Source organism: Pelodiscus sinensis, chromosome 9, assembly GCF_052426305.1.
Source record: "Pelodiscus sinensis isolate ZL-2025 chromosome 9, ASM5242630v1, whole genome shotgun sequence".
NCBI lineage: Eukaryota > Metazoa > Chordata > Testudines > Trionychidae > Pelodiscus > Pelodiscus sinensis.
The window spans coordinates 60,020,475-60,045,398 of record NC_143060.1 but is presented as its reverse complement, the minus strand read 5'-3'; the positions used below and the strand labels follow the sequence as shown (position 1 = coordinate 60,045,398).

At 46.2% G+C, this 24,924-nt stretch overlaps 1 protein-coding gene across 4 annotated transcripts in view; it reads left to right on the top strand.

Moving 5' to 3' along the window:
* The window catches only part of NPL (N-acetylneuraminate pyruvate lyase), a 33,008-nt gene extending 8,648 nt beyond the window's left edge, over positions 1–24,360 (top strand). Inside the window, exons 1-12 of one of the 4 annotated variants that reach the window (XM_075936788.2) lie at positions 3,337–3,392; positions 6,744–6,812; positions 7,735–7,808; positions 8,909–8,996; positions 11,159–11,216; positions 13,002–13,077; positions 14,314–14,406; positions 16,708–16,853; positions 17,047–17,093; positions 18,644–18,728; positions 21,120–21,159; positions 22,539–24,360. In XM_075936788.2, coding sequence (XP_075792903.2) covers positions 6,748–6,812; positions 7,735–7,808; positions 8,909–8,996; positions 11,159–11,216; positions 13,002–13,077; positions 14,314–14,406; positions 16,708–16,853; positions 17,047–17,093; positions 18,644–18,728; positions 21,120–21,159; positions 22,539–22,696 — 930 coding nt within the window. In that variant the 5' untranslated portion in view covers positions 3,337–3,392; positions 6,744–6,747 and the 3' untranslated portion in view covers positions 22,697–24,360. Of the gene's footprint in view, positions 1–3,336; positions 3,393–4,274; positions 4,431–5,414; positions 5,562–6,743; positions 6,813–7,734; positions 7,809–8,908; positions 8,997–11,158; positions 11,217–13,001; positions 13,078–14,313; positions 14,407–16,707; positions 16,854–17,046; positions 17,094–18,643; positions 18,729–21,119; positions 21,160–22,538 lie in introns of those variants that run through there. The other 3 variants (XM_006126924.5, XM_006126925.5, XM_025186579.3) reach the window with 3 other exon arrangements.
* The last annotated feature ends 564 nt before the right edge of the window (positions 24,361–24,924 follow it).

The following is a 24,924-nucleotide window of genomic DNA, read 5'->3' as shown; positions in this document are numbered from 1 at the left end:
TAAGCAGTATTGAATGTGACCATCTCAAACCTGTGCTAATAAAACCAAAGTGCACTCTACCATGTAGTCGGTATATATCAAAAGAGGTAATAGTATAAGTTGCAACCGTGTCTCCCTTGGCATTCTGGTTTTCCAGAACTATGCTCACATTTTCCCATGCCATGCCCTGTGATTGGGAAGAGCTCGATCAGTATTCACAAAGCCACCCCGAAAGGCAATGTCTGCACTGCAGATTTTGCTGGCATAATTTATGTCACTCAGGGATGTGAATAAGCCATCCCTGTGAGCAACATAAATTATGTAGCATAAGTGCTCGTATGCACAGCGCTATGTCGGCAGGAGAGCTTCTCCTGCCAGCATGACTTCTGCCCTCATGGAGGTGGGTTTTTTATGCCAACAGGAGACTTCTCTACCATCACTGTGGCAGCTCAGGACAAATTCAAGTCCTGCCCTGTTGATTATCAGACCGCCCACAGATAAGTTTGTTGGTCTATGGGTGGTGCACATTCACACATGCCTGGGTGCACATACATATTTATTTCGCACATGGATGCAAAAGATTAGAGGGAATATTGGTGTGATTCCCTGCTTGTGTACACATGCCTCTTAGATCAATGACTCTAAAAGTCTCTTCACAATTTACCAGAGTTAGCTTGTAACCCATGGAAACTGCATTTAGAGGAATTTTTTGTCTTTTGTGGGTTTTTTACACGTAGTGCAATTCATCTAGGCCAGTGCCACAATGAAAAACAAGCAATTTTTAAAGGGTTGTGGTAACATATCTTTTAAACATTTTGGCTACATCTAGACTGGCATGATTTTGCGCAAATGCTTTTAACGGAAAAGTTTTTCCGTTAACAGCATTTGCGGAAAAGAGCATCTAGATTGGTACGGACGCTTTTCCGCAAAAGCACTTTTTGCAGAAAAGCGTCCGTGCCAATCTAGATGCGGTTTTGCACAAGAAAGCCCCGATCGCCATTTTCGCCATCGGGGCTTTTTTGTGCAAAACAGTTTTTAGCTGTCTACACTGGCCCTCTTGCGTAAAACATTTCCAGAAAAGGGCTTTTGCCCAAACGGGAACGTCAAAGCATTTGCGCAAGAAGCACTGATTTCGGACAATAGGACGTCAGTGCTTTTGAGCAAAATCAAGTGGCCAGTGTAGACAGCTGGCAAGTTTTTGCGCAAAAGCAGCTGCTTTTGTGGAAAAATTTGCCAGTCTAGACGCAGACTATGTGTTAATTGGTATCTTACCAGAACTCTCATCCTCTACAGCTAAGACAAGCTGATTGCAAATGGGTGTGTCTGTGTCTAGAGGAGGGTTGCATAGAGATTAGTTTGTGTGACAAGAGCTTTACAATGGAAAGTCAGATATCAATTAGTCCTAGCTTCAATAAAATGGAAAGAAGCAATTGTTTTACGTAAGGCTCTATAGATCTACAAACGTAAAGGTGATGATGCCTTTTAATGATATCACAAGGCTTTGTGTGAGTCAGACAACATCTGGCCTTGGAGTTGTAGAGGGGATAGATTTTGGTGCCGTGTGCATGGAGGAGTGAGGATGATGCACAGGAGCGGCCTGAGGCCTGCTGGGAAGGCGTGATCGGCACCCCCGCCTGCACAGCCGTCAATGGCCATGACATCATCATCGGGCGCCCCGGGCCGGCAGTGCCCTAGGCAACCGCCTAGTCTGCCTAGGCTCACGGGCTGCCCCTGTGCATGCATAGCCTCCTTGCTACTTGTCCTTTGGAAAATAACTAACATTTTTTCTCTGTATTGTGTACAAATTATGTAGGCAGGTAGGGAAGGCCCCATGGAGTGGAAGGTTCTGGACTCCACTCCTGCCATCTAGGCAGGTATCCTCTGGGGTCCCTCACTCCCTGGGCAGCCATCTCTAAGAAACTTTAACATGAGGATTTGGATTAGTGTGCATGTCGTGCCGGGAGATTTGTTTTAGTTTGTGATTGAGGGGTGTGTGCTGCAGTAAGGAGTTATGTAAGTTATGTATGTTTGGGTTAATGCATGTACTGATGATGGTGGTCTCCAAGTGAATATTTGGGATTGTGGGTTGCATTGGGATTGTATTGAGATGTATGGGCAGCAAATCAAGCTATGAAGAACTGTGGCAGTTCGGCCAAGGAATCTACCATCTGTGCAGACTGATTACCACTAATAAAATTGTTGCATGCAAATTAGCTGTAGAAAGTGACGGTAGCAGTTAGTTGAGTTTCCTCTGATATCCTTGTAGCCCAAGGTCCAGTGTGTTTCAACAGCAGCCCTGGGAACTACAAGTTGTGGACTACAAACTGGCATGTTGGGAGAACTTCCTGGTTCCTGCCAAGATGTATCCTCTGCCCCCAGCAGTGTCCTCAGTGTCTGAGTTAGAAGCTGCATGCAGAGAGGAGGAGCTGCTGAACTGTGATCCTGGTCTATGTTTTTTTTTTTACAGACTAAAGCCTGTTCCTGGTGGTTTGTCTGAGTGGGACTGGTCTGAGGTGCACTCACACAAATACACAACACAGAGCACAACAAGAAGCCTCAGGCCTAGCCTCCCACAGTTGTGTAAGCAGTCACAAGGCTTCCCCTATGCTGAATAATCTCACACTGGGCAAGTGAACAGGAGGGGAGATATCCTCATGGTCTAGGGCTGTTGGCGCAGATCTGTAATTCTTAAAATGTGGGACATGGAGGGATATTTGGAATGGGGGGAATGGTAGGGCCTGGGACACCCCCTGCCACTCCCAGCTCTGCTTCTGCCTTTAACCTCAGTCCATGGCCATGGTTTTGTTCCTGGCCCCTGACCCACCCCCTTACCTCTATCCACACACTCCCCCTCCAACCCCAGAGTCATGGCCCCACTCCTAGCCCTGGCTTTTTTGTACCTCCCTCCCCTGCAACCCAACCCCGGGTTGGTTCTCTGCACCTCCCCCAAAACCATCCCCCACAATCCAAGGGAGTGTAGCACCAGTTCCCTGCAGCCCCTCATAGCCCAGCTGAGCTGCCCTTCTGTTCCCTGTGCCTCCCCCCCATCCACCTCAGTTCAGGTGAGCCCCGGACTGGTTCCCTGCATGCCTCCCCCACAGCACAGCTGAGCCCCGTTTCCCTGCACCTCCCCCCAAGCTCTGCAAAACTGCTGAGCCCAGCTCTGATTTCCTGCCCCTCCCTTTGAGTCTCGCCCCAATTCCTGGCACCTCCCTCCTCCTGCAGCCAAACTGAGCTCTGCACCTGCCCCACCCTCTGCAGCCCAGCACCCCACACCTCTTCACTCTCGCAGTTCCGTTTCCCTGCACCTCCCCCCAAACCGCACAGACCTGCTGAGCCCAGCGCTGATTCCCTGCCCCCCGCCCTTGAGTACAGTGCCCGATTCCCAGCACCTCCCTCCTCCTGCAGCCCAGGTGAGCCCCCCAACCCTCTTCCCCAGCACGGTGCCCGGGGGCAACTCCTCCCTCACTACACCTCTGCCGGGAGCCCAGAACTTCTGACTGCATCCTCGGCCCATCCTGGCCCAGAGCTCGGGGGACTTGGCACTACACTGACACTCTGGGAGCCCGGAACACCCCGGCAGCTACGCTGAGGCCCGGTATTTTTTCCCGCAGTCCGGTTCCGAGCCGTGGCCCGTAGTTTGGGAAACGCTTTCGTTTAATCGCTTAGCCGCCGGCTGCAGGCAACCCATGCGATCCTACCAAGGGTTGGGGGCTGCTCTGGCTGGGACCTCCGGTTAACCAGCAAGCCAGAGTCTTGTTAACCGTTTACATCCCTAAAAAGGGGTTTCCTGAAAAGAGTACGAGGACAGAAAGTGAAACTCTCCGTTTTTGCGACCATTGCGGTTTCTGTCATGCATACATGGAATTGGGTGCTCCTGCTCACGACTTGCCTCCTGGTCCATGGGTTGCAAATTCCGAGGGACTGGGTATTGTGGTGGAAAACACTCACCATTTCAGTGCACCCAAAGTCGCAAATTTGGAGAAGTTAGTGTTTCTGTCGTTACAAGGGCTTCCAGAACCACACACGCAATTCTTTGGTTAAAAACCGGGGAGGGGGCAAACGAAGAAGGGCGCTAGAAGCCTGTCCCAAAACCACCCAACAGAGTTCTGGTTCAGGGCTCCTGGATGGGTTTTTTTTTTTTTTTTAACAAAAACAAAATTCTCAGGAGAAATCTGCCCTGCGATGGGGCTTGAGGGGCCCTATTAGCCCCCCTCCCAGCCGGCCCCCCGGCCGCTGCTTGGGGAAGGAGCGCAGCAAGGCGCCCGCACCGCGGGGGCCTCTCCCCGGCGCGCTGATCCGCGGCGCGGGGCGGGCAGGAGCGCAGCCCGGCTCGTCGCCGCGGCCAGCGAGCATGTGCGGAGCGGTAGCGCCGGGCATGCTCAGTCGGGAACCGGGAGCCACACCTGCTCGGGGAGCGGGGGCTGCGGTCTCGGGGGCTCGCTGTGCAGGTGAGGACAGGCGGGCGGGCAGGACAGCAGACCCGCCGCGGGGCGAGGCGCTGCAGCCTGGGGAGCGGTGGCTGCAGAGGGACCAGGTGGGGGAGCCCGAGTGGCGGGCAGGCCGGCTGTCTAGGATCGCCGGGGGAGGGGAGGTGCTGCTGTTGCCCGCTTGGACCCCTTCCCCTGTGGGCGCACGTGCTGGCGCTCCCGGGGAGAGCGGCTCCAGCCCGGAAAGCGCCGAGCAGCAAGTTCTCCAGCCGGGCTGTTCCCCTCCTTTCCGCACGAGCTGGGCTGGGGGCAAAAGGCGCATTGCCCGGGCTCAGGGCGCCGCTGCCTCCTTTGGAGCGGAATGTGGCGTCCAGCCTACCAGAGCCAAGCGCAGCCCTGTGAGTCCTCAGACTAGGGCCAGTCCGACCATAGAGGCCAGGGGGTGGGGAACCTTTTTTTCGGAAGGGGGGGGCTGACCACCCACAGAAAAATCAGGGCCGCGCACACAAGTGAGAAGCAAAAAAACCCACCAAAAAACCCAACAACAACAAGAACCCTCTGACAAGAAGGAGAAAGACACTCCCCACATTCCCCTCACACACCAGAGCCTGGGGGCCCCAGCCTACTAGATTGTGTGTGCTCCAGCCCTGGGGTGGGGTAGCATAGGGGCTCTCCAATGCTGGGGTGGGCATGAGCCTTCGGGGCTGGATCTAAGCAAGCCGGGCCTGAGGTTCCTCACCCCATATAGGCGAACCAAGCAGTTGCTTAGGGTGTCAGGCTTTAAGGGGCACCAAATTAGACAGAAGTGAATATTTTTCTTTATTTAAAAATATATTAATATGTTATCTCTTGTAAACTAAAGTCTCGGATATTGTACTTGTAAACCAAGGCATTGTTGCCTGGTCAGAAGTTGCGTTGTACTATTTATTTCACATGGCGGAGCACAGCTGTGTATGTAAAAAGAGGGGAAATGAATCATGGTATAACTTCAAACGAGCATTGCCTGGGGGCAGGGTCTAGCAGGTCAGTCATTCTCAGTAGCCCAGTGTTGGCCAGTCATACAGTGGTGTCAGTGCTGCTCACCACTGTGTAACGAGCTGTGACGAGCTGTGCCCAGGAAGAATCTGTATTGTGTTAGACTTGAAAACTTGGGTAAGAGGTTTTAACAAGATTGCAAAAGGAGAATCACAAATACTAGTAAGATTGTGTATTTATTGTAGACTATTTACCAGAACTGTGTTACTGTGTCATCACGTGCAGTAACTTATTTTTCTCTTGCATGGTGTCAGGTATCAGAGGGGTAGCCATGTTAGTCTGGATCTGCAAAAGCGACAAGGAGTCCTGTGGCACCTTGTAGACTAACAGTCAGATGCATGCAGGTCTTTGCCCACAAAAGCTTATGCTCCAATATATCTGTTAGTCTATAAGGTGCCACAGGACTCCTTGTCACTTATTTTTCTCTGTATTGAATGTGGGAAGGAAAGGGGTTATAGTTTGTCTAGGGTGCCAAAAACCCTTGGACCGACCCTGCCTCAGACATACCATGCTGGGTGCCTTTGATTCTACTCAGTAATGCCAAGTAGCAGGAGTGTAACTGGGTGAAACTGGGTCAGTGTTGTTCTGATGCCATAAACAAAGTTGGAAGCAGCCGGAGAAGGAAAAGGAGGCGGCACCAGAGACAAAGGCTGGGAAAGGGTGATGGTGGGGCAGGCTGTGTGTGGAGTAACAATGAGAGTGGTCGGTAAACTTGTTAAGAGAAATAGAACTGACATCCGATCGGTCTCAGAAGTGATTTTTCTGTCACTTAATTTCCCATCATCTCCAAACCAAGCAAAGGGTATAGAGCTCTGCAAGGATTATATTCCCACCAATTTTAAAGTTTGGTGGCTTAGTGCCCCTTATTTACAATGTGCTTATATTTTTCCTTGTATTGTTTGACATGCGTCTTTTTCACTGTCTCCTTTACTTCAAAAATGGTGTAAGAGATTTTGCTTCTGGAAACTTTTCCTTCAAGCAGAGACCCAAACATAAATACTATCTAGTCCAAAGGTGAATGTTTTAATAAGTGATGCACATGTGAAATTCAAAGAGAAACTGCCTCTGTATGAGAACTATACCAGGTGCTTCCAATCTTCTGCCCAGACCTTGCCTGCTACGGTACTTGGGTCTGCATAGGTTGTAAGAAAACTGCACAGTCTGTTTTTCTCAAAAGAAACTTACAAAGTCCACTTGTTCCAGACTTTGCCGGTAGACCTTTGTCATTCCAGGAATTTACTCTGTGTATTTCTCTAGTCAAGAAGATTTTTTTTGTCTTTTTCTGACTTTTCCCAACAGCTCAATGGCATCCCCAAAGAAGTTGCAGGGTCTCGTAGCAGCTACCATCACTCCAATGACTTCAGATGGGTAAATGTTACCTCTTGCCACCAAAAGGGTTGCTGTCAAAATTGACAAGCCCTTAAATCGGGGTAGGCAAGTTACAGCCCATGGGCTGGATTGGGCCCACCAAACCTTTTAATTTAGTCTGTATCCCCCCCACGGCATAAAGCAGCGCTGCTCAAAGTGGCTGGCTGCTCCCTATAGCTCTCTGTGCTGGGAGGGAGAAGAGGCATTGAACACTGTCTCTCAGCTCCTATTGGCCGGAAACAGTTCCTCAAGTCACAATCCCCTCCTTCACCCAAACTCCATTTCAGACCTCACACCCTCTCCTGCACCCCAGTTTCCTGCTCCGAGCTCCCTTCTGCACCCAACCTCCATTCCAGATCCTGTACCACCTCCATGACCCTTGACCACTTACCAAAATCTTGCAGTGCCCCTCCCCTCCATCAAAAATAATTGTCTTCCCCGGCTGTAGCTGTGGCTCTTTCCAGAAGTCAGAGTCAGCTTGGTGTCTGCTGTATGCTCAGAGGGTCAGTGGTTAAGAGACAGAATCAGGTAAATTTGATAGGAATTTTCTAGTATTTTTAGGTTTTCGTCTTAGGAAAAAAGGCTACAGTGTAGCAATAGAACGCATAGCTTTATAGTTCTGCTCACTGAAGATATGTGTCTGATAGTTCTGTGAATCTCAAGCTGTAGGAACCCCTATTTAGATCTCACGTACAGGACGCTTTCTGATATGGCCTGCTTAGCCCCAAACGCCCTGTGCTTTATGTATAGAGGTTGTCACAAAGTGGCAGATTCAGAAAGAGGGCAGATTTGTTTTCTTAGCTAGGTATCATACTCCTGACCCCTCTTGGGTATTAGAGGGAAATTTGTTAGAGCTTGAAGATAGTCATCGGTTCCTTAAGCTCCCGTGTTATTTCTGTCCTCTCATTTTCTTTCTTTTCAGAAAAATTAACTGCTCTGTGATTGAGCAATATGTGGATTATCTTGTAATAAATCAAGGCGTGAAGAACGTTTTTGGTAAGTTTTTGGCAAGGATTTGTGCCTCTCCTCAGCCACAAGCTGTGATGCAATGGAATATGGGGGTGGATGGAAGCATTATAAATGTATGCACATAAGTGGAAGAGATCATAATCTAAACCTTTAGGAATCTGGTTTTGCCCAAACTCTGTTATGTACAGGGTAGAGCAGAAGATGGGAATGTTACTGGAGCAAGGAAGGAAGCAAAGAGACAACTACTAGAAAACACCACATTAGGGCATTCAGAAGGATCAAAGCAGTGACAGAAAAGACCCATATGAATGACTGTCCATCTGAAAACAATGAGGCACTTAAAGACTAACAAATCATCTGACAAAGTGGGTTCCTACCCACAAAAGTTTATGCCCAAATAAATGTGTTAGTCTTTAAGGTGCCACAGGACTCCTCGTTTATTTTGCTGAAACAGACTAACACGGCTGCCCGTCTAAAACTTGTATGCATGTGCTTGGGCAGGATGTGTTCACTCAATAGATCACATTGGTTACGAAAGATGCATTTATTCTTGGCTAAAAACTCAATAGTCACCTTTATCAAATAAGCTTCAGATTCATTGTTCTCTTTCTTCCTTTCTGACTGTGTTGGCCTGGGAGGGGGGGCTATGCATTTAACATTTTCCGCGCTGTAGGACTTCTCTACACATACACATTCCACAACTTTAAGGAAAGCAGTGTAGAAATCAGTACACACCCCTGTGTGGACTTCCATATCTGTTTACAACTGTCTGATATATGCTTAGTTTGTTTGATGACATCTCAGTAACAGTCTTTAGTAGAAGCAGTCGATAAGCCAGGCCTTAGAGCAGGGGTTCCCAACCTTTTTCGGTCCCCGTACCCACTTAGCTTTTAGTAAACCTTCCCATACCCCCTATTCAATATGAAAGGAAATAAATTCTAGACTCTAGAATCCACAGCTTTTTTTCTCTAACACTACAACTTTTGGAATATTTCAATGAGGGTAATCTAGTTATTTACCAAATATTCCCCGTATCCCCTTGACAAACTTCTCGTACCTGCTGGGGGTACACGTGCCCCAGGTTGGGAACCCCTGCCTTAGAGTGTGTTGTGTTCTGTTTGAAACAGTGAACGGCACAACGGGAGAAGGGCTGTCACTGAGCACGGAGGAGAGGAAGCAGCTAGCCGAGGTGTGGGTGACCAAAGGGAAAGATAAGTGAGTAGCTCTACAGAAGCCTTTCTGTTTTACTGCTGACATTACAAAGGCTGCATCCTCTTGTTATTTCCCCTATTTCTTTTCCTGGCCCTTTTGTCAAGATGTTGCGGGTCTTTTCAAACCGAGTGACTATAGAAATGTCTGGCTCACTCATCGGTGCACAGTTGACCTCCCTCCATACTGCTTAGAAGGGGCGGGTCTCGGGGAAGCCTTCTCTTCCTATTGCTTATGAGGGGCTGTGGAAGAAAAGCAGTTTTGGAAAATACCCTTTTCCTGTTGCTTAAGTTGGGGGGAGTGAAAGCAATAAGGGATGTAAAAATGAGGCCATATCTTTGCTACTTTTATACCCCCGGGCATGAGAGCTTTGCAATCTTTGTACGTATTTATCTTTCTGCGTCGCTTGTGGGCAGGGCACAGCTGTTGATTCCACGTTGTACAAATGGGGAACCAAGGCACAGAATGACCAAGTGACTTGCCTGAAGCTACACAGGAAGCCTGTGACAAAACACGAAATTGACTCTATTAGCGCCCCACATTGCAACTCTAGTAACTGGATCATCCCTCCTCTTGGATGTCTTGCTTGTCCTCATGTCACTCGCCTTTGTGCTGTCTCTCACATCCATAGAATCGTAGAGCTGGAAGAGACCTCAGGAGGTCATCAAGTCCTGCCCAAGGCAGGGCCAATCCCAACTAAGTCAAGCCAGCCAGGGCTTTGTCAAGCCGAGACTTAAAAACTTCTAGGGATGGAGATTCCACCACGTCCCTAGGTAACCCATTCCAGTGCTTCACCACCCTTCTAGTGAAATAGTTTTTCCTAATATCATACCTAGACCACCCACACTGTAACTTGAGCCCATTCATTGCTCCTTGTTCTGCCATCCGTCACTACTGTGAACAGCCTCTTTGGAACCTCCCTTCAGGAAGTTGAAGGCTGCTATCAAATCCCCCCTCGCTCTTCTCTTCTGCAGACTAAACAAACCCAAATCCCGCAGTCTCTTCTCATAGGTCATGTGCTCCAGTCCCCTCATCATTTTGGTCGCTCTCCACTGGACCCTCCAAGATGAAAGTGAGTTGGAGGGGGATGAATATGTAATTGTGGATAAGAAAGAAAACAAGTGACAGAGAAGGAAAAATCTTTCCCTGAAAATTTCCTTTTGGATTTAAACTTTCTGGGCTTTTGTTTGGAGGGAGAAAGAAGGGAAAACACAACTGGTGTTTTTTTTTTCCTAATTAAGAGTCTTTTGGTAAAGTTTTGGTTCATGTTTCAGTAAAAAGAAAAACTCTGGGTTTGGGGTTTTAATTTTTTAACCACAAAAAATCTTATGGAAATTTTGGGGTAGAAGGAAAAGGGGGTTGAAATTTCCCATGAAAAATTAGCACTTTTTTTCGTCAGCTCTGTGCCACTCTCTTAGCTTGCTGCATACAATGGGCCTGTTTTTCCACAACCTTGCAACTGGTGCAAAATGGTGTCAGATGCTACAGATCAGAATGATGGCCCTTCACATAGGGCAGTGTTTCTCAAAGTGATCCACAAGCCACTTTGACTATGTCTACACTGCACTCTAAACTCAAAATAAAGTGCATCCCTTTAAAGTGTATTTGAGACATCCCTTAACCCTCGTGGAATGAGGGTTACTGGGATGCTGAAATAGCGTGTCTGTTATTTTGAAAAATATTTTGAAAATACAGGTGGCTTGTGAAGACACGGGGTAGCCTCTGGTATCCCAAAATAACTTCGAAGTGTAGACATACCCTTTGAGAAACACTAACATAGGGAAAGTAACTATACAAGGGGCAAAGCAGCGGGGAATCGGCCCCCTGCTTTAGGAAGATCACTTGGCCAGTATATGGCAGCTCTGGGGATGAGGATCTGAGAGCGCTGCAGAAGTAAGATTGTGGGATCGAGGTGTAGAGAATGCCTGTAGGTAGGGGAGGAAACTGGGAAGAGGTGTTGGCTGTGTGGCTGAACTTTTTGCCATAGTCTAAAACTTTGTTTCTAGATCCCTTTTCATTTTTATCTACTCCAATGAAGTATCTGCTGTGTGGCCAAAGAGAGGATATAATTCATTTCCCCAGGCTATCCATCCAGCATCTTTCCCACACATTTAAATCCCCACAAACCAAAAAATAAACAGCAACCTTTCAATTTTTCTCTTGTGCAGGTTGGATCATGTGATCATTCATGTGGGAGCATTAAGTCTACCTGAGACAAAGGAACTGGTGCGTGAAAGAATTTTCCCTTTCCTTTGTCTTTCCATAACTACCTATGGGTGGATTCCCCTCTCCTTTATGCACTTGCTGACCCCTTTTCTGGGGGATCTTGAGGGTACGTCTACACGGCAATAAAACACTGACCTGGGTCAGCTGACTTGGGCTCACAGGGCCATGCCTGTGGGGCTATAACATTGCAGCATAGATGTTTTAGCTTGGACAGGAGCGTGGGTTTTCAGACCCTCTGACCCCACAGGGTCCCAGAGCTCAGGTTGCAGTCCCAGTCCAAATGTCTGCACTGCCATTTTACAGCCCAAGCCCAGTGAACCCATGTCGGTTGACTTGAGCTAGCCAGGGACATTTTACTGCAATGTAGTCATATCCTGAGTCTTTGAGCACTCGAGCATTGGATCTAATCACATTGCTCTACTTGGGTGGCTCGGCCCATTTATGCAGAATTTTTTATGATTCATTTGTATTGCTGCAGGGTCTGGGATGCCCTGTCACACACCTGCACCCAACTGCTGTAAAACCACAGAACAGTAAAAATATTCTCCCAGGTTGGAGGGAAATCTTCCTAATGTGACCTGATGCCCCTCACATGTACCTTTTAATTGTATTAATTTGCTTGGGTCACTTCAGGGTAAACCTCAGGCCGCTCTGGAATTGTGAGGCTCCTATTCACTGCGCTCTTGGTGTGGCAAGGTTTAATGAATGAACTTTGTGGCTTCATCCTAAGGGATGACCGTGTGTCATGAAGTTGCATCTGCTTGTCATGAGGGGATATTGCTGCATCACTGACATAACAGATGGCATCTGCTGTGCCCCCAAAATTATTAGGTACCTTTTAACATTCAACAAGGTAGGCATGTGGGATGTGGAGTCTGCGGTCAAAATTGGGATGCTTTAGAGACAGGGTGGCAGTCAGAAAAGAGAATCAGCTCTAGATGTATTGATGTTCTGGACAAAAAGAAATCCTCTCTGTGCCAGCCTATGTTGCAAGGAAATTGAGGGTCATTGGGGTGAGAGAATGACACTATCGTGATGGGCATGCTAGAAAAACCTGGTTAGGCTAAAGCACAGGCACTGGTAACATGGCTCCCCTATATCTGCCCTTTATTCCTTCCATTGCACCCCCAGGACCACCACCCTTCACTTCTTCTTCCTTGTTTCTTAGGGGGCTTCTCTACTCTCTCCCCTCCTCCCACTCAGTCTCTCTCTCAGCCAGCCCCTGCTCACATATAGATGCATGCTCTCTCTCAGCTACTCACACACATGGTCTCAGAAGCTGTCCTGGCCACTTCTTCAGGGGATGTGGGAATCTTAAAGGCACGTAGCAGCTTTAGGAAGGACAATTCTTGAAGAACCTGAGGGTGCCAGAGAGCAGGGTTTTTATTCCCAGCTTTTGCTACTTACTTCCTGTGTGACTTGACCAAGTCGCTTAACCTCTCTCAATCTCCCTGTGTGTACAATGGGGTCAGTGACGCTAACCTATTTCTTGGGAGATGGGAGCTGTAAGGAAAGAGGCTCATTTGTTAATCAGGCAGAGGCGATATGTGCTTTGTTTAGAAACAGAGGCTGTGCATTATGTTGATGGAAGGGCACCTTCATCTCTGGCACAGACTGGTACAACTCACATTGACGTCAGGGCTGGGCTTGTTCCACGGTGTCCAGCTTGCTTCTTGGGGTTTAACTGGTAGCTGTGCAATGGATTCATGTGGTTCTTCCCACGTGCATGAGAGAAACATGTGCAGCGCAATGCACCTTTGATACATTCTGTTCTTTCCTGTCCAGGCCCGCCATGCAGCTGACATCGGGGCCAGTGGGATTGCTGGGATCGCCCCCTCTTTTTTGAAACCTACAAACAAAGGTGAGCAGAGATCTCTGTGGCCATTGCACCCACAGAGGCCCTTTTTCTTCTGCTGGTGTGTTTAAGGGTGGTCAGGCTTTTTAGAGATCTGTGTCAGTAACGCTGCTGTAGTGGGTCACATGGCATCTGTATCTTTGCTATATGGACAACACCTCATTGTCCTCCAAGTGTTGGGGATTCTCCTAGGAGAGCAGGTTCTTGAGCTTTAACAGGGGCGGATGAAGGTTTTGCGGGGCCCAGGGCAGCACAATTTCGCGGGGCCCCCCCTTTGACACGGCGCATGCACCGTGGCGCCACGGCGCATGTGTGGGGCCTCTTGAAGCGCGGGGCCCTGGACAGCCGCCCCACTCGCCCTGCCCTACATCCGCCTCTGAGCTTTAACATAGGTCTAAGCTCTTCCTTTATCTTCTGCTACTCACGTGCAGAATGCCACCATCCTCGCTGTCATACGAGCATTCTTTTGGAAACCTTTTCTGGAAATAACACTGATGGAATGGCAGTTGCATGCTTGGAGCTGTACAAACATGAGCTGCATCCCCACTGCAAAGAAAGGAGGAGAGAGGTGCTCCGTTGAATTGGTAGCTGATGCACAAATATCTCCCCTTCACAAACTGACTTTGTATTGGATCTTGATCACTAGAGAAACTAATCGATGATCTCCTGTTGATGCCTGTTAGACATGCCAAATTGCATATGTCACATTGGCATATTTGACAGTCTTTGCTGAATCACTGGGGTGGATTAACAGGGTTGAGGCATATTACTTTTGAAGTGCAGATAGAAGTGAGGCTAAATATTAGAACTATGTGGAAGAAGCTTGCACAACGCTACCCAAGCTAGTGTTACCAATCTGTCATATTAGCCCAAAATGAAATAACCTATTGTCTCTTGCTTTTTATACAACACATGTAATTTGAAGGAACTACACTGGCTCAGTGGATGTGAAATCATGTTTACTAAACCTTATATACCATTTGAGACCTAGTTACCTGTATACAGTGCTGGTCTGTTGGTTTCTGAAACCTAGACAGTGAGAAACCTTAGAGGGCTCACTACTAAAAGTTTAGTGCCCAGTTCCTATATCCTACACCTATTAAACACAGAAGAGATGGCAAAACAGCGTCTCCTTAGAGATGGATTTTTTTGATATATCTATGAACTTGAACTCCCCTTTGTGCGGATGATCTCCTTCCCTTGCCTCGGAGTATGACTGCCTTCTTTCCTTGCCTCTTTCAGACGCACTGGTTGCCTTCTTACAGGAAGTTGCATCTGAAGCCCCTGACACTCCATTTTATTACTATCATATTCCCCCTTTAACAGGTGTGAAGAGTAAGTATCGGTCAGTCAATAACTCTTGCTCCTAATATACGCAGACTTTCCCTGTTCGAGGGATTCACTCAGGAAACGGCTGGTGAATCTAGGATTTGAAAGCAAATTTAGCTCATCTACATTAACTAATGTTACTATGCTGAAACAGGACTGAATGATCAAGTAGACCCTGTACTTAATGGGAAAGGAGATTTTAATAACTGATGACATCAAGAAGGCTGAGGCATTTAATAGCTATTTTGCTTCGGTCTTTACTAAATTGTTAATGGTGACCAGATACTCAACACAATATTAACAAAGGGGGAGCAAAACAAGCCGTAATAGAGCTGATTATAGAATCTTTAGGTAAATTAGATGTATTTAGGTCAACCAGGCCTGATTAAATGTATTCTAGGGTACATAAGGAACTAATTGAAGCAATCTCAGAACTATTAGCAATTATGTTAGAGAACTCTTGGATGTTGGATGAAAGGCAATGCCTATCTATAAAAAGGGGAACAGAGAAAATCTTGGGAATCCTAGGCCAGCCAGCCTAACTTTAGTACATGGAAGGACAAATTATTTACAAAATCAATTTGTAACCACCTTGAAGAGAATAGTTATAAACTCTAGCCGGCACGGATTTGTCAAGAACAAATCATGCAAAACCAAATTAATTTCCTTTTTTGACAGAATTATTAAATAGTGGGGAGAAGCAGTAGATGTAATCGTATCATGATTTTCATATGGCTTTTAACACGGCCCAACATGTCATTCTCTTAAGCAAACTAGGGAAATGTGGTCCAGATTAAGTTACTAGACTGGAACTGGTTAAGAAAACATTCTGAGAGTAGTTTTGAATAGCTTGCTATCAAATTGGGAGGACATATCTAGTGGGTTCTCAGAGGGGTCAGTCCTGAGTCTGGCACTAGTCAATATTTATATTAATGACTTGAATAATGAAGTGGAGAGGGTACGTATAAAATTTGCAGAGAAGACTAAGCTGAGAGGGGTTGCAGGAACATTGGAGGACAGGAGTAGAATTCAAAACAACCTTGCCAAGTGGGAGAATTGGTCTGAAATCAACAAGAAGAAATTCAGTGGAGACAAGTGCAAAGCATAGCAGGTAGGAAGGAAAATCAAATGCCCATGTACAAAATAGGATATAACTGGCTGGGTGGGATAGTCCTGGTTAGCTAGCTAGTATACTAACCACGTTCAGCCACAGTAACTTTTTCTAATCCAGGCAGTCCCCGGGTTACATGGATCCGACTTACATAGGATCCCTACTTACAAACGGGGTGAGGCAACCCCGCACTAGCTGCTTCCCCCCAGCAGACCAGGGAGACATGGAGCGGCTTTTCTCAGCAGACACCTCAGCTTGAGAATAAAGGACTGAGGGAAGTGAGGTGTGGGAGAATAAAACTGAGCTCTGGAGAAATGTTTGGCTAGAGTTTCCCCTACAATATGTACCAGTTCCGACTTACATACAAATTCAACTTAAGAACAAACCTACAGTCCCTATCTTGTACGTAACCCGGGGACTGCCTGTATGGAGAAACCCAAGGTGGTTTGCAAGACAGCTAAGAATTGACCTGGTTTTTTACTCCCTTGCTGTGAGCAGCAGATTGCATTGCCTCTTTGAATGTATTTATTTATTCTTAAATTGTAGCTACCAGTTCATTTCTGAACTGCTTCTCCAACTGTATTTCTCAGTTTCTGAACTGATAAGATGAATACTCAAGAAGGAGAAACTTAAACAACAACAAATAGTCCTGCAGCACTGTAGAGACTAACAAAACATGTAGATGGTATCGTGAGCTTTTGTGGGCACAGGCCACTTCTTGAGATGAATGGAGTCAAGAAGGAGCTAGACAATGGGGGGAAAAAAGAACATGCTGCAGAATAGACACTATTCGTCTTAGATGTGATTATATCCCATGCGATAATCTGTGCTATTGTCAGCAAGCACGTACCACAGGAGTAGATGTAAATGGGAGGTGGGTATGACAATTCTACATCAATGGTACATATCTCCTAAGTGCATTCGTGCCTCTCTTCATACAGTCTGACTCTTTTAATGCTATTTACTGGCACTTTTAGTGCTATTTAAGTAACCACGCTCTTACATGTAAACCATAAAGAAAATGTTGGAAAGCAACAAGTCTGCCTCTTGTTAGGGAATGGGGAGGGGACCAGACTCTGCTCACATGAACAATAAGGGCTGCATGTCCGGGATGACCTTTTTTTGGGGAGGAGATCAAAGATGTCCTTTGTGTGACTGGGATGTGTTTCTTGATATGAGACTGTTGTTCTGTGCAGTTCGTGTTGAGGAGCTGCTGGATGGGATAACAGAACAGATCCCCTCCTTCCAGGGAGTGAAGTTCAGTGACACAGACCTCTTGGACTTTGCACAGTGTGTGAACAAGTACCAAGAGAAGTTTGTGCTGCTTTATGGGGTGGATGAGGTAAGGGGCTGTGCTTTTAATGATCGCGTCTAAAAGCTATGTGGCTTACACAAGAAAGAGCCTGGTTTCAACCTGAATAATTACTACCCAGCGTGAGTTCTAGCCATGTTCACAACTGTGAGCTCTACTGCTCATTCTTCCATTACTTTTTATTATATGAAGTAAAATGTTTTTTTTTCCCCTCACAAACTAGCAACTGCTGAGTGCACTGGTTGTGGGAGCATCTGGGGCAGTTGGAAGGTCAGTCTCTTTGCATTCCTGCTCTATTTGTTGTCGCATTTACCACTGTCTGTCTCTGTATTGCACTTACATGTAAGCCCACTGATGGCGTGGAGGGGGGCAAAGGAGGCAGTTGCCCTGGGCCCTTTCAATTCAAAGAGGCCTGGAGCGCCTGCCTGCTGCCACTGGTGGTGGCTCGAGCACTAGGCCCTTTAAATTGCCATGGGAGGGCTGGCTGTGCCCTTTCAGCCTGAGGCCCTATCTCTTCTGTGAATGCAAAGCCACCACCCCACTTGCTCAGAGGTCCATGTAGGCTGTCAGCTTCCCTGCTATGGAGCCCTTTACTGTAATACTCTGAGTGCCATATAAACTTTAGTGAAGATAAATAAATCCATAGCATTGCTGTGAGGCAGGATTGGATTATTACCCTCTTTACAGAGGGGGAACCGAAGCTCGGAGACTAAGATTTTATGGGTGATCTTGTGGAATGTCGGCGGAGGAGAAGGGAATTGAATGTAGGTCCAGGTGACAAGTTTCAGAGAGTAGCCGTGTTAGTCCATTGCAGCAAAAATAACAAGCAGTTCTGCAGCAAATAAACGGATAGGTCCAGGTGAGCACTTAAGCACTGTAGTGCATTGGGATTCATCTAGAGTCAATCCATAAATCACACAAGTGATGAGAAAACAAAGTGGGATTGTTCCCCAGAATGGCTAAGGAATTTTTTTGTTCTTGGAAAAACAGTGCCATTTGTAAATATGGTGGGAAGGGTACACAACGGATATGTTTACGCTATAGGATAAGGTCAGATTAAGACACGCAACTTCAGCTATGTTGATTGTGTAGCTGAAGTCGAAGTACCTTAACTTGACTTTTGGCACTGTCTACACTGCAGGAAGTTGAAGGGAGAACACTCTCCCTTTGACTTCCCTTACTCATCGTGGATGCAGGACTACTGGCATAGACTGGAGCGCCCCTCTCAGTTTGAATTAGGTTGTCTTCTCAAGACCCGCTAATTCAAATCCTGGAAGATTGACAGCAGCAGCTTCAATCTTTTCTATAGTGTAGACATACTCTTAATGTAACTTTTATTGGGGGTAGCCATGCTTTTACTCAACTGTACACAGTGTGCTCCAGACCAGTGTTTCTCAACCAGTGGTATGAGTACCCCTTGGGGGGGGGGGAGTACGACAACACAACTGAAATTTGGAGAAAACAGAATTTTTGTTTTAAGTTTTACAGTGTTTTATTATTTTTGTACTTTTTGCACCCAAAAATTTAATCGCCCACCCAGCTAAGATTAAGTTGTTTAAACAAATGTGTTGCAATGGTAGAAAAAAAAATTGTGTTGGAAAACTGTAGGTACTGGGCATACTTATAATTTTTTTTTAAAAGGGGTATTTTATAAAAAGAAAAAGGTTGAGAAACACTACTCCAGACCACTGGAATTTCTTGATCGGAATAATTACATTCTGAAAATGAAATATTGCACGAGAAAGTCTATTTGCTCTAGTTGAGGTGGCTGTTCTAAGCCCCCCTTTGCAAAATTGAGTTTAATTTGTTTTTTTTGGCAGCACATACAACTACCTGGGCAAACAATACAACGTGATGTTGGAGGCTTTTGCAAAGCAAGACCTTGAGTTAGCACAACAGTGTCAGGTACATCCTCTTCATTTGCTCATAATGTGAGTGTCCTCTCACCACTCACCTAAACTTCTCTTCATTCACTCCCTATCATTTCCCACCTCCACTACCCTACCTATGGAGGCTAATCTCTCTCAGCACCACATTCACACAGAAAAAAGTTACTCTTTTCTTAAACTGATTCAGGCACAAATCCTGCTATTTTAATTAGCCAAGGCACAGCACATCTTCCTTCCCCTTGTGTAACCTCCCCTTCAGCGCCCTAACCCCTGTGTGGAATGGGCACAGTCCCTTTCTTCCTTCCTAAACTGTCTAGCCCAGACAGGTCTGTTTGTTTACCCCAGACACATGGATGTACGTGTATGTTTTGGCTTCAGTAAAACCTGTTCTAGGATCCTCTTGTCCCATTTCCAATCAATGTTCTTCGTACCCGTGCTCCTTCCTCTTCCCTTCCCATGCATGTGCACACACCTGCCTGCTGACTAGTGTGGATGGCCTCCTGTGATTCTCATGCTGAGCACCCTTTATTGATAACTATTCAGATACTCCCTATCTGTAGGCCTCCATGCCCCATCGGTTTTAAGGGGTGGTGGCCCTCTTCTTTCTAACGATTCTGCATGAATCATTGTCCACTCCACCCACTTTTTAACCAGTCTCGACAGTTTCTTGCCCCCTTTCAGTTGCTTGTGGGGAAGGGAGGTTAGGGTGGAGCAGGGATCACCTCTTTCCTCCGGGTCCCGCTTCCCCAGAACCGAGGTTGAGCTCTGCCTGAAAAAGGGAATTGTCCTGCTGAGGTGCAGGGAAGGAAAAGTTGTAACAGCTGATGTAGTTTTGGGGTATAGCCTGTGAGCTGAACTTCAGTTCTTCCTGTCTGGTAAAAGCCAATGGAGAGACAGCAAATCTACTGCTGGCTGAGATACACACCTTTTCTTCAAGAAAGAAGGTGCCAGGAGTCCTCAGTGGTACTACTGCAGCTTCTGTTCAAGAAACCATTGCCTAACCTAAATCATTCTGCCTGTGCTGGATCTCCCATTAGGGGAAAATTGGGAAAGTGGGATCTGGTATTCTCTTGGATTTTTTGGACATCTGTCAGTATGGCACAGATGCTCCACTGATTGCATTGGTTGCTTTTTACTCAGCAAGGGGTGAAGAATGGGTAATGTGCTGATTATTTTAGATATGTCAGCTGCCTTTGATATGCTTGACCCCTGGGTTTGGCTGCTATGTCTGAGGCCCCTCACAAGGGCTGATGGACCCATTCTTGGTAGTGTTCTGCACCCAGGGACCTCCCTCATGCAGGGTTTCACAGGGTTTCCATTACCCTTCTTGCTCAGCATGTCAGAGGGTTAGTCGGAGGCTATGCAATGGAGGAATCAATATGCAAATGATACACAACTTTCTATCACAGTTTTGAGCTGCTGGGGGCAAAGGTGAATGTAGACCCATGCATTCTGGGATGTCGTACGGGTAAAAAAGTGGCTGGCTAGGGGCGGGGCTCTGGATGCCTGGCCCTAGCACCAGCACTGCTTGGGGGAGCTAGAAGCAGAGCTCCCGCTACTGTAGGGGATTTGGAAGCAGCTGGGGTTGCTTCTTCTCCAGGCCAGTGACACTGGAGCAGGGAGCTGGCAGCGGCTGCCCTAACGCTGCAGGGGGAGGTATGTGCATCCTGGGTAGTGGTGCTCCCAGCCTATCCTGCTGGCCCTGCGCTGCACCTGGCAGCAGAGCAGGCGTGTTTGTGTGGCTCCCGGGGAGAAGGGAGTGGCCAGGGGGTCTTCACGCATTGCTTTGCCTGCAGGTGCTGCCCCCACAGCTCCCACTGGGAACAGGAGCAGTACGGGGCAGGGTCACCAACAGCAACCGGGACTGTCCAGATGCGCCCATCCCCACTCCTTCCTCCACACACACACTGCATTTCCCCCTTCACACACCCGCACTCCCCAACTGTCAGCCCTGAGCCTGCCCTACAGCCCATGATCTATCATTTGAATTACATTTACATACACTAGAAACAAAATGACCCCCTTCAGTTTTTAGTACTCATAGGGGGATGATGATACAACAGAACCTGTAAGAAATTGTGGCTGAGGGCCCCCTGCTCCTTTGCTCTAAAAGGGAGGGACTGTTGATAGGCTATGGGTGTCTTCTAGATCAGACTTCCTTTCTAGAGGTCTAGAAGGGCATGGTGCACCAGTTAGTCGTGCTAAGGGGCCCCGTTGAATGACAAGGATGGCCTGAGTTGGAGTGGTTTGTTGGGGGGTGGGACAGAGTAAGCTGATTACTTACGACGGCATGCCAAATATACTGGAGGCTTCCCTTTGTTATGTTTGTAACAAAATTGTAATACAAGCATCTAGAGCCGTTGTCTTGAAAAAGTGAATAAAAATGCTGCCTGTTTTTCTCTTCTAGTTCTGTGCTGGAGAATTTCTCAGCTTTGTCATCCAACTAGGTAGGTGCTGCAATATTTTCCTCCCTTGCTGTGTTGTAAACTGGGGACTGAAAATCCATGAGCTATGCTAAAGCTTCCAGATTCCTGCAACCAGAGAAGCTTCCTTCTGAAAGATCTCTCAAAAGGGAGACCTCACATGTGCTGTTGCCGTGTGAGTTAGCAGCAGTTGGGTGTTCAGTGACTAAGGGGGCGAAGCAGGCCCAGAAAGATTCCGCTCGCATTCCCTTCTTTGGCCAGGCCTTCTGACACCTTCCTCAATTCCAAACAAATGAAAACAAGCATTTCTTCTTATTCCATCTCCTGCTTTTGTTCTATCCCTGATAATTTCTTATCCTAACTCTCTCCGTTTTTCTTCCCAAGCCCACTCTTGGTGTCACTGTTACTGAGTGTGCTCAATCCCAGACAAGGTAATAAAATGCCCTATGACAAAGCATAAGGAGCCTGATTCTCCTCTCCCTTATATTGGTGTAACTTCAGAATAACTCCATTGGAGTGAGTGCAGATACACACATATAAGTGGGGTAAGTGAGAGGACAATCAAGCTCAAGAATCTAAAAATCCACCGATAAGAAAATGACTGTAACAAAGTATTGTTTTTACATCACAGGCCAACTCCCCTTGTGCTTTCAAAACTATATCTATTGACTTTGCTGGCAAAAATACATGTTTTCTCCTGTTAAACTTGTAGGGCCAACACCACTTTGGGGAAGAGATTTTTCTGTTTTGCACATAATCAAAAGAATTTTTAACTGAATCCTAACTACAGAATCTGTATTATTTCTGGTACTCTATATAAAACAAAAAGGATGTGGTTGGCCTTTCGGTTCCTGGCTGGTTGTATTTGCTGGGCTGGGAGTTAAATGATACATCTTATCTATAAAAGTGACCCTATTTAATGTGGAAGACTTGGAAAAACAAATATAGGAACCCACCCAAAACCACACTTTTCAGACGCATCCATTACTATGGAAATACTGTACGTGAGGCATTTTGGAGGAAAATATGGGTAGATGGGTGGTTTGTACTCAGCGGTGAAAGTAACTTAAAATTTCTCGCAAGTATTGTCCTAAATAGCCCTTTGCTGGCTTTTGCCATAGCTCAGCCAGCTCTTGCCAGACCTGCGTTCCAGGGTGCACCTGCTTACTTTCACCTCTGTTTTTACTGTAATACAGGATGGATATTAACACAGTTTTTTGTCTGCAAACATAATGTGCTAATTATATCTCTCATCCTAATGGAAAATTAAACTTTGACCACATTACTGGATTTCACAAGAGCTGGAATAGCTGGTATGCTTGGGATTTTAGAGCTCTCTGTAGTGACCATCTTGTGTTTTAGAGATATATTTAAGTAATCTCCTTTTTCTTTTGTCTGCCTAGGTTTTGGTGTTGCACAGATTAAAGAAGTTATGACATTTGCCTCAGGGATTGTAATGGGTCCCCCTCGGCTTCCACTCCTAAGAGCCTCTCAGGATTTTATTGAGAAAGCAAATGCCAAACTGAAGAGTGTGATCGATCACTTTCCCAAACTCCCGTAGATCAAGGAGCCTCTGCTTTTGAGATTCATTAGCATTTGAAGTGTTCTCCTTTTGGGGGACATATTGACTCAATGAGACTTCATCATAGAATGTGTAATAAGTGGCTCCTATCTAAGACGGCCTTGCTAGCCTATATCTTGCTTTCTTTTTTTTAGCCTTACCCAAAGGTCACTTTACTATACAGAGGAATTCTGTTTATCTGAGTGGCCTGAGCTACTCTGGAAAGGGAAGTGGTAAAAGGACTCTGTCTCTGACTCAGAATTTTCTTCTACAACAGTCTCAACCCTTCCGCCCCCCCCTCCACCACACACATACGGTACTTTTTTTTATAACGCTGGGATGTGAGTAACATAATGTTGCTTGTACTCTGATGTGACATCTTCCTTCTGCTCAACCTAGTATTTTAGTGCAGCTTTTATGTCAAACTCCATTTTTACCAGTGAGTAAAAAGAAGCAGGTGGCTCATCTAAAGAGATTTTGTGCCCAGGATTCCCAGAAGACATTTCTTCCATGTGCTTCTTTTTCTTTATCTCTCTCCTCCATTTTCTTGCTCTCCCTGTAATTCCTCAAACAAAAACTTTTAAGTTATTTGTTTGTGACAGACAGCACTTGCTCTCTCTTGTTCCCATTCCCAGCATGTGCCAGCAAATGCAGCACCAGAGTTGGAGCAAGAAACGAACCAGAGGTTCTACAAGGCAATGCAAAGCACCACCACTTTTTACAGGTGTCACTTATTGCTGATAGTAAGGGGTCCTCTTACACATATAGGATCTAATTTTCCACTACCTCTTACCCTGTATAATTGTTTATACCTTGGCCAAATACTACCATTTAGGTGCCTGGAGAATTTTGATTTGATAGCAGTTTACACTCACTTTGCCCTGGTAAGAATGACTGCATAGTGTACAAACCAGGGAGAATCAGGTTTGAGAATCTGGCAATCTGTTGCTATTTCAGTATCCAAGGTTTCTCAGTAATCTGGACAGTAACATTCCATTAACTTCTTCCGTTTGGCAATAATAATTTAACTTCCTATCTGCAGAAGCAGAACACAAACTGTAGAAGCCCTGACTGAGTTAGGCAGTTGACAAGATTATTCTCTTGAATCTATAAAGGGATGTAGATAAGCTTCTCTGGTGGCTTCAAACAGGGAAACAGATGGCTTCTGAAATAACCAAGAGCACTACATATCTGCAGTTGTTCCTTGCATAACCACTATTGAATGAAGTAAGCATGCAGAAGCCACCATGACAAAAATCATAGGAAAGTTTAAGACTGTGCAGTTCCAGATTCTGATATTTTAGGAGAATTCTACTGTGTTTTCCTTAAAGTTGTTACTGTGATGCTTTTTAGGTTCTCTTTAATCCAGATGAGATCCTCTATGCTTTGTGCAGTGCTGCATACATAACAATACACTGTTACTTGCTTTCTGCATATTTTAATATATAGATAGATGAATTATCTAAACATGAGATCTTCAATTGAATAACTTTTCTGACAGATGCAAATTATTCCAGTCTTTTGGTGTGGTAGTTTTTAAATGTGTCTTGATCTGTTTATACAAATCTCCAGCTATTAAACTGTTTGCCTCTGAATATTTGTTTAACATTTCAATAAAATTTCTGTATATTTTCTTACACAGATCATAAAAACATTCTTGAAAACGTTTGTCTCTTTCTTGGCTGGAAAAATGTTTTTTTGAAAGGTAGCCATGTTAGTCTGTAACTTTAAAAGACAACTTCTAATAGGATTTTGCCCACAATCGCTTATGATACTATACATATATTTTTGTTCGTCTCTGAGGTGCCACAGGACTTTTTTTTTTAAAAAAACCCTTTCGGGGGTAGCCAAGTTAGTCTATAACAAGAAAAACTTAAAAAACAACACATGGTCTGGGTAGCACTTTAAAGACGAACAAAACAGGTAGATGGGACCAAAGTGGGTTACCCCACCGAAGCGCATGATCCCGTCTACATGTTTTGTTCGCCTACAAAGTGCTACCAGAGCATTTGTTTTTAAGGGTTTTTTAAGTTATTTGGAGGGGCAGCGCTGGATGGATGGGGGGGATTGTTTTCTAGTCTCACAAACTGTATTGGGATCTGCTCCCCCCCCACCCCCATGCTCCTTAAGGGAGCTGACCCTAGGGGTAGATTCTGCAATGATCTCTCTGGCAGCAGCTCGCCCCGCCCGCAGGCTGACAGCGGGGGGAGGGGCTCCAGGCTTGGCCT